The 14,685-nt window shown below is 38.0% G+C and overlaps 1 protein-coding gene across 1 annotated transcript in view; it reads left to right on the top strand.

The window, feature by feature from the left end:
* The window catches only part of DNAH5 (dynein axonemal heavy chain 5), a 273,908-nt gene that overhangs the window by 103,891 nt on the left and 155,332 nt on the right, over positions 1 to 14,685 (top strand). Inside the window, exons 18-22 of the mRNA XM_030856579.2 lie at positions 2,002 to 2,167; positions 2,896 to 3,135; positions 4,577 to 4,767; positions 4,880 to 4,967; positions 11,245 to 11,378. Coding sequence (XP_030712439.2) covers positions 2,002 to 2,167; positions 2,896 to 3,135; positions 4,577 to 4,767; positions 4,880 to 4,967; positions 11,245 to 11,378 — 819 coding nt within the window. The remainder of the gene's footprint in view (positions 1 to 2,001; positions 2,168 to 2,895; positions 3,136 to 4,576; positions 4,768 to 4,879; positions 4,968 to 11,244; positions 11,379 to 14,685) is intronic.

Below are 14,685 nucleotides of genomic sequence, written 5' to 3'. Positions count from 1 at the left end.
TCTCTAGTTGCGGCCAGTGGGAGCTACTCTTCTTTGCAGTGCGCGGGCTTCTCATTATGGTAGCTTCTCTTGTGGAGGACGGGCTCTAGGTGCGTGGGCTCAGTAGTTGTGGCTTGCAGGCTCTAGAGCTCAGGCTCAGTAGTTGTGTCGCACAGGCTTAGTTGCTCCACGGCATGTGGGATCTTCCCGGACCAGGGCTTGAATCCATGTCCCCTTGCGTTGGCAAGTGGATTCTTAACCACTGCACCACCAGGGAAGTCCCTATGTATTCTTAAATAGAAGAATAAACATTGCATTCACTGACAAAGGAGGAAAAGGGGTTAATGATGGAGGCTGATTTGTCTTCTGGATAAGGGCATGGGGTCAGGGCCATGTTGTGGCCTCCATTTGCTTTGTGCTATAGAAATCAAGGTTATTATCTGAGGACGATGAGGGAGGATGGTGTAAGGATTTGAGGACGCAAGAATTTGAGGACACAGCAGTTATGGGGCCTGGCAGAGAGATATGACTGGAGTCATGTAGAATGATCCTTGGGTAGCATTAGGGGCCTGCCTGAGTTTGGGGACCATGAATTTCCAGGACCAACACCTGCCTTGCCATGACCTCTGTGTGCAAGTGGAGAGGGTAGATGCCCTGGTTCATTTGGGTTGGGCTTCTCCTGGGTAGGGCTGTGGAAACAGGTGATGGAGTAAAGGCTGTTGGCAAAGGAATGATCGATGTGGGAAATCATGTCCTTAGGGGAGGGTGTGTAGAGTCAGAGGATTTAAGATGAAGGCTTGAAAAAATGTTAGCAATCTCTCAGAGAACAGGGAGTTAGTTCCTTGTTTATATGGAATGAGGTAAGCAAGCTTCGCAAACAAACGTCCTCCTGTGTTTGTATGTGATTTGCTGATCAATAATAATAACAAGCACTTCTTGGGTACTTACTTTGTGGCAGGCACTGTTCTTATCATTTTACATACATTGCCTTTTGGAATTCTCACAACAATCTGAGGTAGGTTCTACCATAATCAGCATTTTACAGATGTGGGAATCAAGGCCCAAGATTTTCCAGAATCACACAGAGCTAGGATTTGAATCCAGGTAGTTTGGTGCCAGAGTCTATACGTGTTACTGTACTTGTTGCTGGACGGCGCTAACTCTATTCCCTCCCTTACCCAACCTCTGACCTGCATCTTTTTCATAACTGTCTGTAGGCTAAGGATGGTGATTATTAGTTAAGTGAAGTTCTGAGCTGGGAGTTATTTTATACTTTATTTGATGGTAAAGAAGTTTAATAGTTTCAGAACACATCAAAATCTTCCTGTTTTAATGATATCAAAATGCCATATGCCCTACAGCAGTGGAATGGACGTGAATGTCATGGGTAATGAGGTAAATGAACCGTGAAGCTAATGCTTAGAGTGGAGGGTCCATGAGCACATTAGAGAATCTTGAGATGAATCATGGTGGAACTTGGGAAGGAGCTGGAGACTATGACCTACTCACAGTCTATTGCTTTATGGGCTTGTTTTCCAACCAGGTGGTAAATCACTGACTATCTCTCTGTCTGTCTTGATTACAGTGCTCCAGTATATTCATTTATGTTTGTTAAATCTCATTTTTGAGAAATGCATAATCCAGTTGGAGGCAGGGGAATATCTGAAATTAATTAGGGGTTGATGATGGACTGTTGGCAAAGGTGAAGAGAGAAGGAAGGCTGGCTAGAGCAGATTTATATGAAATGAAGGAAACTTCATGGGAAGAGAGGCAGTTCATGACTTTTGGAGTTATTTCCTCCATTGCTGGAGAAGTAAGCATAATTTTGGTCCATCTATGATCCAGTTGGTTCTCTTGTCTTTAACACATTCCTTTACAGGATGCCTGGCCTGGGTTAGTGTGAGAGGCATGGCCAAGCATCGTTGGGGACCAAGATCTCATCTGGAGGCTGAACCTATGTGCCCTCAAGAGCTAGTTAAACAAATATGACACAGTGCTAATTTTTATTTTTATTTTTGATAGGACCTTTGTGTAAATGGTGCTCAGATACTACACTTTAAAAGCTCATTAGTGGAGGAAGCAGTCAATGAGCTAATAAATATATTGCTGGATGTGGAAGTTTCATCTAAGGAAGACAGAGAGAAAGCATCCAATATGAAGAGTACTGATTCAAAAAATGAAATTTCGGGTAAGACAGGGGGTAATGGAAGGGTCTTGTTTTTCTAGGACATTACTGAAAACTAAAATTTAATTTTCTACATGGCAATGAATTTCACACTCTAAAAAGACCCTCCCAATTTTATAAGGACATTTATAAATCTGAGATTATGATTCAGAGCACATTTTAATGATGCCATGTCATTCATTCCCATTACTTTTTGTTCAACTCTACAAGCATGTACTTTGCATTGGCCCTTGTTAGCTCTCTTTGCATTTAGGTCTAAAGGTATGTTTTTTCACTATCAGTAGAGTAGGATGGTTTATGGATTGGAATCCCCACTGAGGTACGTCTACACCAGAGCAAAGGGCTTGCAGGACAGAGGAGGACACTGAGAGGCTGAGGACGGTCGCTGTTCCCCAAGGGTTTATGGTTATTGGTAGAAGAGAGAACCCAGAGAACGAGCACCCAGGCGCCCAGGCCCTGTCGTTCTTTTGTGGCCACAGCTTCTGCCTCTCCTCCTGTTTCCGCACATCGAGGAGGAGAGGCCTCCTCAGACTGCTTGGTGCCCCGAGTTCGTCTCCCTATCCTTTGATGGCCTCATTTCGTAAGAAGTGTGACCTTTGAGTGTTGTTCAACTTGCATGTAATTTATCTTAATTTTCTTCTCTTTAACTGCAGTAGATGGTTTTCTGTCTGTCTGTCTCTTTCTCTCTTTCCCCGTTCCCATCTCTTTCAATTTCTCTCATTGTGTAACAGCAAAAAGAGAAGAAGGACATTCCGACACCTTGACATCTTCTCTTAATGCTGGGGTGGGCCTCCTGCCTTTGACGACAGTCGTGAGAAAGAAGAAAGAGACCAAGGTGTTACAGGAAGGAGCCCGCGAGTTGCTCTCTCACTTCAATCACCAGAACCTGGGTGCTCTGCTGAAAGTTACAAGGAACACGCTAGAGGCCATTCGCAAGCGCATTCATTCCTCCCACATGACCAGCTTCCGGGGTAATGATCCCACACCATTTGCCTCCTGGCTGGCCAAGTCTGGTTGCTGGTTGTGTGTGTGTGTGTTCCTGTTAAATTTAAATAATAAAACCCCCCACCATTTCTTGAGTGCCTCCTTGTAAGTTTAAATATTATGAACTTGGATTATCCCAACAATTCTATGAAGTAGACACTATCATTCCACTCATTTAAGACTGAGTCCAGGGAGGTTAAGTAATTTGCTTAACGTTGCTTAGCTCTTGTTAATAACATCATAATCAGCATCACATTTAATCTTTTTTGTAATAAGGTGAAAACGTGTGAAATGAATTATTTTAATTAGTGAAAGAAAAAATACATACTTTAAAAAGAAGATATCCAGAAAGATAATTTCATTGTTAAATTATTAGATTATTAGCCAGTCTTATAAAGAGAGAAAGATCTTATTAATGCCATGATCTCCAAAGCAGAAATTGTCTTTACTATTTTCGTGTCAATTTAGTACTTTCCAACTGATTTCTTCATTCTCAGTACAGCCATCTCTCCTCGGCACCATTCAGAAATAGGTGTTGCAAAAAAAAAAAAAAAAAAAAAAAAATAGGTGTTGCATTTCCCAGAGGGGCCACAAAAATCCATCAAATTTAGAGACATTCTGAAATTAAATTTTAAATTAAAAAGATATAAAAAATAAAGTAACAGTAATTAATTAAAATTGAAAAAACAATAGGATAACAAACTATTTTAATTTATTTTGCATATTGGCATTTAAGGGAAAGCATCTCTAATATTTAATTAAAAGTGGATGAATAAAAGTGGAAACATTAAAATAATTTTTTGATTGGTGGCATGGCTTATTATGTTTTATTTTACTTCAGAATGGAGGATAGTACTTTCCTTTGACATGGGGATAATATTAGAACTTATCAACTGTTGATATGCTGAATATTGTCACGTCTTCCTCAACTTTATATATTACAGGTATTTCCAACTGTATATATAGAGTTAACACGCACACACATATACATATTTAGACACCTATACCTATATCCGACTTTAAAAGCCCCTTGGGTATGGTGTAAATGGTAAATTACACTTTATTTCTTCTCTACTCTTTAACCGCGCCCTTTTAGGCCAGAGTTTACGTAATTAAATCTGACTCCAGGCAGTGGGTTTCCTTTATGGAGAGTGTACCCATAGATTGTAATCAGCAGAAAATGGCTTGGGTTCCATCGAGCTGCTCTGTTACATTGAGCAAAACTAGATCCTCCATTAGTTTTTATTCATTCATTCTTTCATTCATTCAACAAACACATATAGTATTGTCCAATGATATACCTATTAAGTATTGTTCTAGGTGCTTTAATTTTTCTGGTTAAAAATGAAATAAATTAAAAATTTATTAACTAAGTTAATACATTTTAAATCAAAAAGATTAAATCCTCCCTGTTTTGTGTTAACTCAGACAGTAACAGTACCTCTAAAATGAAGCAGAACGTTCTGCCCATTTTCCGGGCAAGCATCACTCTGGCCATTCCCAACATCACCATGGCCCCAGCCCTAGAAGACATACAGCAGACGCTGAACAAAGCCGTGGAGTGCATCGTCACTGTCACCAAGGGGGTTAGACAGTGGAACAGTGAGCTGTTGTCCAAGGTGGGTGTGGGATGAGGAAATCATTTCATATGATTGAAATGAATCATGATTGGTGGCATGGTTTATTATGTTTCAAGGTCATATGACTGAAATATGTCCTTTTCCACTGTAGAAAAAGATGCACGAAAGAAAAATGGCTGCTTTGCAGAGTAACGAAGACAGCGATTCTGATGTTGAAATGGGAGAAAACGAACCTCAGGGTAAATGTTCTTTTAGTTCTTTCTAACTAGTCATTCTAAATCAAAATATATTGAGCTAAAAGGTATTTTCCCTCCATGCAATTCTCAAATCAGATTAGATCGGAATATTAATCTATGAGCCAGTTTCTAGTTTATAAAATATGAAGATCTATGTATTTTAATATCACCATCATGAATAGTGTATTTTTTTTTTTTTTTTTGCGGTACACGGGGCTCTCACTGCCGTGGCCTCTCCCACCGTGGAGCACAGGCTCTGGACGCACAGGCCCAGCGGCCACAGCTCACGGACCCAGCCACTTCGCGGCATGTGGGATCCTCCCGGACCGGGGCACGAACCCGCGTCCCCTGTATCGGCAGGCAGACTCTCAACTACTGCGCCACCGGGGAAGCCCCATGAATAGTGTATTTTAAGTGGGTATCTCACGAGACATACTAGGGGACAAGTTGGATTTTAGTTTCACAGTTTAAAGAGAAACTTGTCATCATCACAATGAACATTTCCTGACGTTTAAGAGCTATTTTGTATTTTGAGCCATTATATGTCCTGTTTTGCTAACATGCTGTGATTTTTGCTGTAGATCTTATGGTTTTCATTTATATTCTGTAGTATTAGGTAGCATATGACATCCAAGTTGCTAATGATATATGATAAATGTAGTTTAGTCCTACAAACTTCTTTTAAAGCAACCCTGCAAACAGGGCGTGTGTAATTTTCAATTAGTGCTCATATCCCCTGAGAACTAACCACAAGGAAGAAACTAAAACAAGTTCCTCTTTAAAATAGTCTGTTACTGAGGAGGCTAAAGACAGCTCAAAACAACTTTATCCACAACTTACAATATTATTTATTTAAGCTAAAAATCTATATTACTGTGTTAATTTCAATTTTGATATTGTTTGGAAACATTGCTTAACTTCCTAGAATAGCTTAAAATTCAGAATTTTCTAAACTCGAAATATGTTCAGTCATGAATTATATCTTAAACTGAGAGGAAAAATGTTTAATGGAAAATTAGACATATATTCTTGTCATGATAAAAGAGTTAAAAAAAGAAATAAGCCGCACCTTTTAAAAATAACAGCTTTGAGATATAATTTACATAACATAAAATTCACCCTTTTAAAGTGTACAATTCAGTGGTTTTTAGCATATTCAGAGTTGTACAGCCATCACCACTATCTAATTTTAGAACATTTTCATCACCTCCAAAAGAAAGCCTGTACCTGTTAGCAGTCATTTCTCATTCCCCTCCCCCAGCCCCTGGCAACCATTAATCTACTTTCTGTCTTTATGGGTTTGCCTATTCTGAACGTTTCATATAAATGGAATCACGCTACATGTGGTCTTTTGTAACTAACTTTCAAGTTCTAACTATGTTGTAGCATATATCATTTCTTCATCTCTTTTTATGTATCATTTCTTTTTATCGCTGGATAAATAGTCCATTGTATGGATACACTACATTTTCTCCATTCATCAGCTGATGAGCATTTGGGTTGTTTGCACTTTTGGACTGTTACGAATAGATAATGCTGTGAACATTTGTGTAAAGTTTCTGCGTGGACATATATTTTCATTTCTCTTGGGTATGATAGTCATGCCCCGAATCATATGGCAACTTATGCTTAACATTTTGAGGAAATGCCAAACTGTTGTCCAAAGCAATTAGACCATTTTACCTTCCTACCAGCAGTGTATGAAGGTCTCTCTCTCTCTCTTTTTTTTTCCTTGTATCCTCACCAGCAGTTGTTGTTGTCTGCCTTTTGATTATAGCCATTCTAGTGTGTGTAAAGTGGTATCTCCCTGCAGTTTTGATTTGCATTTCCATAAAGACCAATGATATTGAACATCTTTTCGTGTCTGTATGTGTAGCTTTTCTTATTTTTTTTTTCCGTTTATATATCTTGTTTGGAGAAATGTCTATTCTTTGCCCAAGTTTTTAATAATTGGACTATTTGTCTTTTTATTGTTGAGTTGTTTATATATTCTGAATACAAATCCCTTACCAGATATGTAAATATGTAATTTGAAATATTTTCTTACATTCTGTGGGTTGCTTTTTCACTTTCTTTCTTTTTTTTTTTTTTGTGGTACGTGGGCCTCTCACTGTTGTGGCCTCTCCCATTGCGGAGCACAGGCTCCGGACGCACAGGCTCAGCGGCCATGGCTCATGGGCCCAGCCGCTTTGTGGCATGTGGGATCTTCCTGGACCGGGGCACGAAACTGTGTCCCCTGCATCGGCAGGCGGACTCTCAACCACTGCGCCACCAGCGAAGCCCTGTTTTTTCACTTTCTTAATGGTATCTTTTGAAGTATAAAAGTTTTAATTTTGATTCAGTCCAGCTTAGCTACTTTTTCTTTTGGTGCTTTTGATTGTGTATTTAAGAAACTGTTGCTTAACTTAAGGTCATGAATGTTTACTCCTATGTTTTCTTTAAACATTTTATATTTTTAGCTCTTATATTTAGGTCTATGGTGCATTTTGAGTGAAGTAGGGGTCCAAATTCATTCTTTTGCCTGTGGGTATTCAGTTGTCCTAGCACCATTTGTTGCAAAGACTATTTTTTCCCAATTGAATTTTCTTGAGACCCCTGTTGAAAATCAGTTAACTGCAAGTGCAAATGTAAGCATTTATTTCTGTACTCTGGATTTGATTCCATTGATCTTATGTCTATCCTTATTCCAGAACCCCACTGTCTTGATTACTATAGCTTTGAAGTAAATTTTGAAGTCAGGAGTGTGAGTCTTCCAACATTTTTCTTCTTTTTCAAGATTGTTTTTGAATATTCTGGATCTCTTTTATTTCTGTATGAATTTTGAAATCATCAGCCTGTTAATTTCTACAAAAAAGATTTGTGATTTTTGGGATGTGCTGAATCTGTAAGTCAATCTGGAGACTATTGAAATGAAATTTAAAAAAACTGAAATAATACAAAGTATCTCCTCCAACCACAGTGAAATGAAATTAAAAATCAGTGATAGGAGATTTGGGAAATTCACTAATACATGAAAATTAAACAATATACTCCTAAATAACCAATGAGTCAAAGAAGAAATCACAAAGGGAATTAGGAAATAGTTTTAGGATAAATGCAAAGGAAAACACAAAATGACAAAACTTATGAAATGCAGTTAAAACAGTGCTTAGAGGGAAATTTATAGTCTTAAACACTGATACTAAAAAAGAAGAAATATCTCAAATCAATAACCTAGCTTTCTACGTTTTAAGAAACTTAACTTCAAGGTCACGGATTCTTTCTTCTACAAGCTAAAATCTGTTGAGCCTTGCAAGTGAATATTCATTTCATTTATTGTTTTTTTCAACTTTAGAACTTGTATTTGATTCTCTTCTACATTTCTATATCATTATTGATATTCTCTATTTTTTGAGACATACTTCTCGTACTTTAATTCTTCAGATAGGGTTTTCTGTAGTTCCTTGAACATATTTTAATAGCTGATTTTAAATTTTTCTCTAAGTTTAATTAGGTCCCACTTGTTTATTTTTGCTTTTGTTTCCTTTGCATTAGGAGACAAATAAAAAAATATTGCTATGATTTATGTTAGAGTGTTCTGCTTATGTTTTCTTCTAGTTTTATGGTTTCCAGTCTTACGTGTAGGTCTTTAATCCATTTTGAGTTTATTTTTGTACATGCTGTGAGAAAGCTTTTGCACAACAAAGGAAACCATCAACAAAATGAAAAGATAATCTACTGAATGGGAGGAAATATTTGCAAATGATATGACCAATAAGGGGTTAATATCAAAACTATATAAACAGCTCATACAACTCAATATCAAAAAACAAACAACCTGTTTGAAAAATGGACAGAAGACCTGAATAGACATTTTCCCAAAGAAGACATACAGATGGCCAGCAGGCACATGAAAAGATGCTCAACATCACTACTCATCAGAGAAATGCAAATTAAAACCACAATGAGATATCACCTCACACCCATCAAAATGCCCATCATTAAAAAGAACATAAATAACAAATGTTGGCACAGATGTGGAGAAAAGGGAACCCACTTGCACTGTTGGTGGGAATGTAAATTGGTACAGCCACTGTGGAGAACAGTATGGAGGTTCCTCAGAAAAACTAAAAATAGAACTACCATATGATTCAGCATTTCCACTCCTGAGTATATATCTGGAAAAATGAAAACAGTAATTCGAAAAATATACACACCCCAGTGTTTATAGCAGCATGATTTACAGTAGCTAGGAAGCAATCCAAGTGCCCATCAACAGACAAATGGATTAAGAAGCTGTGATACATATATACAATGAGCTATTACTCAGCCATAAAAAAGAATGAAATTTTGCCATTTGCAACAAGATGGATGGACCTGGAGGGTATTATGTTAGTGAATTAAGTCAGACAGAGAAAGACAAATGCTCTATGTTATCACTTATATGTGGAATCTAAAAAATAAAACAGAGGAAAGAATATAGCAAAACAGAAACAGATTTACAGATATAGAGAACAAACTTTGAGGTGACCAGTGGGGAGAGGGAAGGGGGGAAGGGAAAAGATAGGGGTATGGGATTAAGAGATACAAACTACTATGTATAAAATAAGTAAATAAATAAGCTACAAGGAAATATACAGCACAGGGAGTATAGCCAGTATTTTATAACAACTTTAAATGGAGTACAATCTATAAAAAATTTGAGTCACTATGTTGTACAGAACCTTGTCAATCAACTGTATGTCAATAAAAATTTCTTTTTGTCCAGTAATTCCAATAGTGGGCTTTCTCATGTATATTTCTATTGGCTGTTTTTGTTCCTATGGGTGGGCATGACTTTCCTGTATCTTTGCATGTCTCACAATTTTAATTTTTGTTTAAAAGTTGATATGTTAAAGAGTATAATGTAGCAAATCTGATTCTTTCTCCCAGGGTCTGTTGTTACTACTGTTTTATATTGACTTTCCTGGACCAATTCTGTAAAACTTGTCTTCCCTGTGGACTGCACCACTATAGTCTGTGCTTGGTTAGTTTAGCAGTTAACTATGATTGCACAGAGATTTCCTTTAATGCTTTGAACAAGTAAGACTTCCATGCTTTGCCTAGGGAGTTTGTGTGTGCACTGGAGCACGCTGAAAGCTCAGAAAGTTATCAGCACTGCTCTAGCCTTTATTTATTATTTGTGCAAGACCTCAATTCATGAGCCAGCATGAAAGATTGGGACATTTTTAGGTCTTTCCTGGGCATGTGCACAGCTCTGTACATACACATGACCTTCTAGAACCCCAGGAATATGTCAGGGCCCTATAAGGCCTTCTGTGGACATCTCATTCCCCAGATCTTTAACTTTTTTGGCCACCCTTTCCATTGCCCCAACAGATATCATTGCCTCAGACAGCTGTGAAGTTAAACGTCACTGATGTTTTTTTTTTTTTTTAATTGAAGTATAGTTGACTTACTTCATAAGTAAGTGACTTATGTACTTCAACATAGTGACTTGGTATTTTTACACATTATGAAATGATCACCACTATGAATCTAGTTACCATCTATCACCATATAAAGTTATTACAGTATTATTGACTGTATTCCCTGTATTGTACAGTACATCCTGTGACTTATTTATTTTATAACTGGACTTCTTTATTGATTTTGCCCATCCTCCTTTCCCCTCCCTGTGGCAAGGACTAGTTTGTTCTCTGTATCTATGAGTCTGCTTCTGTTTTGTTCTCATTGTTTTTTGACAAACACCTTGGGGATAGGGCTTTTCTCAGTCAGTGGGTTCTGAGTCAGGTCAAATAAAGATAACCTCTTTGAATGGGGCTTGCCCAGGGAGCTTCCAGACAAGTCAAGTAGGGACAATTCTGTGGGGCTTCTTGAGGAGCCTTAAGCCCAGGCTGGTCCCTCTGGTGAATGTGGCCTGCTGCTGGCTGTGGTTTTCACAGCCACGGTCATTGCAAAGCTCCTGTTTCTCGAGGCTGCCGCATAGCCAGCAAGGGGCAGTGTACGTAGAACCGATTAACAAAACAGTGACAAAACTCACTGTTGTTACTCAAATTTCAAAATATTTCTCTAATAAACCATTCCTTGAATTGTCGCAAGCTTTGGTTAATGTCCAGAGTCCTGAAAAAATTATTATTGACAAATTTGCCCAGTGTTTTCAATTGCTTTTACAGAGAAGATTTTTTCAGAGGTCCTTACTTTACCATTACAGAAATTCACTCATCTTTTTAAAGCATGTTCTATATACTGTTGATGTAAATGTTTCTCTCTCTCTCTCTCTTTTTTTTTTTGCTTTTAGATACCTTTGAGATAGCATCTGTGAACTTACCCATTCCTGTGCAAAACAGGAATTATTATAAGAATGTTTCTGACAACAAAGAGATTCTAAAATTAGTCTCTGTGCTTAGCACAATCATCAACTCCACCAAAAAGGTATGCCAAGAGGATCTGCAGCCAGGGTCTTTTGCTTTACAGCAAGACTGAAGTTGAACATTTAAGCTTGTCCTTCACGTAGCCTGGGTCTCACACACTGTACCTTCAGTGAGCAGCTTATGGAATCTCGTACGTGCCCAGCAAATGTTTGTTTAACTCAAGATTTTTCATTCTAGGTTGCAAGGTGAAAGACAATTATTATTTCCGTGTTTTATATTGTCTTCTGTTTAATGCCTTTAAACTTGTTATATATTTATGTAGTACAGATAAGTCTGTTAAAAAATTCAAGATGTCTCAAACCCCAGGTCAGACTGTTGCTGCAGTTCACCTTCAAAGAGTCAGTGATGCTGGAACTGACTTGAATCATTTGAAATAGAATAAGTTTACATTCAGTTCTTGTGTTTCTGTAGTTGGGCAAATCTTATAAAATAGATGAAAATTTATATATATTGTATATACATGTATGTATATCATGGAAATAAGATAATACTGGGAATTCCGAAAATATTTTCAGCACGTACTTGTACTGGACATGGATGTAAATTCAGGTTAATTTTTTCTTCCAAACTGCTCTTCTCTCACCTTTCCCTTTTCTGTTCAGGCAAATCTGTCTTTGTGGTTAAAAAGACTCAAAATCCTGGTGTCAATTTCTACCTAAAAGAAAATATTCACATTGGCACTAAGACCTGCTGACTCTTTAAAAATGTTTCTCATTGTTGAGGGAACAGTTGTCACTCAGTAAATATATCTTTTCTATTACTCAGTTTTGATAGAATGAGTTTCACTTGTTTGAAAGTGTTTTGAAAAGCTGCCTTTGCTGTAACCATGTGAGGAAATATTAAGTTTAATTTTAATGTATTCCTGAGGGAACTGGAAGCTTTTGCATTTAATGCATTTTCAATTTTCCTTCTTAATATCTTGAAGGTCTTGTACTTAATTTTGCCCTAGGGACTGCGTTCACATAATTCAATTTAACAAATATTTGTCTGGTGCTTAGTTTATCAAGCTCTGTACTAAACGATAAAGGTAAGTAGAGTATTCTGGGATGATAATAAACATTCAAGTATGCTTTCAAATGTCTCAGTAATCATGGAAAATACAATAAAATAGATCAATAATAAAGTCCATTACTTTCTTTCAGTATAAGCAGCCACTGTTATGAAAATCTAAGGGTAAGACAGAGTAGTTGAAATTAATGTCCTGCAGGCAACAAGGTACTTATGTCTGTGTCATTGTTGTTGCATTTGCCTTTATACTATGTGAAGGAAATTTACAGATCTTAGTGCAGTCTTCCTTAAGATAATAGAAAGGGTTGGCACTTAGAATAACTTGAAGGACTTTATCCAGATGGATAGGATGGCCAGATTGTTTCTGGAAGACTATATGCACACTTGGTCATAGTGCTAGACGTGGCTGTCCACAGCCATAGACCCTTCTGAATTTTCTGTGGCTGACCCTTCCTCGACCACAGAACCTCTGACCCCAGCCCCTTTCCTCTTACAATAACTGGTTGGATCAGAATACAAACCTGACCTACATTCAGCACATCCATAGTTTGGCCATCGACTTATAACACTGCCTGGCTTGACAAGATGAGCTGGACCGAACAATCAAAATAACCATGGCAATTAAAATAACTTAAGTAGATCAGCCCTACATATGTAGTTCAAGTAATTTTTCCTTTAGGCTTTAGGTTACCTCTGCTTTCAAATGTTCCAGTTTAATAAAGATTGACTCAGATAAAATAAATGAGAGTCTAAAACTTATTTAGTTAGGGTATGTTCTTTTTTTTTTTTTAATAAATCTATCTATCTACTTATTTATTTATTTATTCAGTCTGTGTTGTGTCTTTGTTGCTGTGCATGGGCTTTCTCTATAGTTGTGGTGAGCGGGGGCTACTCTTCGTTGCGGTGCACGGGCTTCTCATTGCCGTGGCTTCTCTTGTTGCGGAGCATGGGCTCTAGGCTTGTGGGCTTCAGTAGCTGTGGCACACAGGCTCAGTACTTGTGGCTCGTGGGCTCTAGAGCACAGGCTCAGTAGTTGTGGCACCCAGGCTCAGTAGTTGTGGCTTGCAGGCTTCAGTAGTTGTGGCTCGCGGGCTCTAGAGCTCAGGCTCAGTAGTTGTGGCACAAGGGCCTAGTTGATCGTGGAATGTGGGTCTTCCCAGACCAGGGCTCAAATCCATGTCCCCTGCATTGGCAGGCGGATTCTTAACCACTGTGCCACCAGGGAAGTCCCAGGTACGTTCTTAATATTATAAACTCTTGGGTGTTGGAAGAGCTCAGGATTCTGGAATTTTACCCATGTTCAGGGATCTTTGATAATCTGTAATTCGTTCTCCAAACCATCATACATTTGTGAATATGTCTAGATGCTGTTGCAGTGCATTCTGGGTGTGCATGTCAACATCTCAGCCCGTGCCAGGGCATCAGGGGTAGCTGGGACAAGCGGGGGCAGGCTTAGCTTTCTGCATTTTAGTGGGTGTGAAGTGTCAACACTCATTAATCCTGAGGTTTCAAGGGGCATCTTTAGCTGCACGTGGGGAACTAGAGTAAAGCTACTGCTTGGCTTGGCTCGGGTTGGCGAAATTTACTTAAAATAATCAGACCATTTAGAATGCTGTTGGTAATGCTCTATTCTTTCAAATAATGCCACTTTTCTCTCTATCTCAGTTGAAATTTTTTTTTCTCACGCAGATGTAACTCTGAAATGATAATGTAAGCCAATAGACAAGGTTGACTACCAAGAGGTATAAACATTAGAAATGAGGAGACAAATTTTAATTATTTGGAGATGATATGATTGTCTATCAAGTAAATCCAAAAGTGCTAATCTAAAAAATACATATGGCCCAAGAAGAGTTAAATTAGTAGTCAGTTGAAAGGTAACTATAGGCATTTCTGCTGTAATGCAATAAACATGTTCCTGAAAAGCCGGTTTTGCAAAGTTGCACATCTAATAGGGCTTATGAGAAAAAAGAGGTTGAGATAGACACACACAACCTAGGAACTTCTGTAACCAGAGTAATACCCAAAACAATAACAATCATAGTAAAATATTAACCTGTTTAACAACGCTGTGGTCAGTATAGAACTTTACATACTATCTAAAGGTGAAAGAAACTTGGTAGAAGTTGTAACAAGGTGTAAGAAACAGTTGAAAATACTGAGTTATGGAGACAAATATAAAATATACAAAGATCAGGTCTAACTGTGCAAAGAACATTCTCAAAACAAAGTGGAGAACAAATTAACCCAAAAGAAAGAAGAGACAAAAAGCATTGTGCCCCTCTTTGGTTTGCTGCTTT

The sequence above is a fragment of the Globicephala melas genome, chromosome 3, assembly GCF_963455315.2.
Source record: "Globicephala melas chromosome 3, mGloMel1.2, whole genome shotgun sequence".
Classification (NCBI taxonomy): domain Eukaryota; kingdom Metazoa; phylum Chordata; class Mammalia; order Artiodactyla; family Delphinidae; genus Globicephala; species Globicephala melas.
This window is presented reverse-complemented; position numbering and strand designations above follow the sequence as displayed.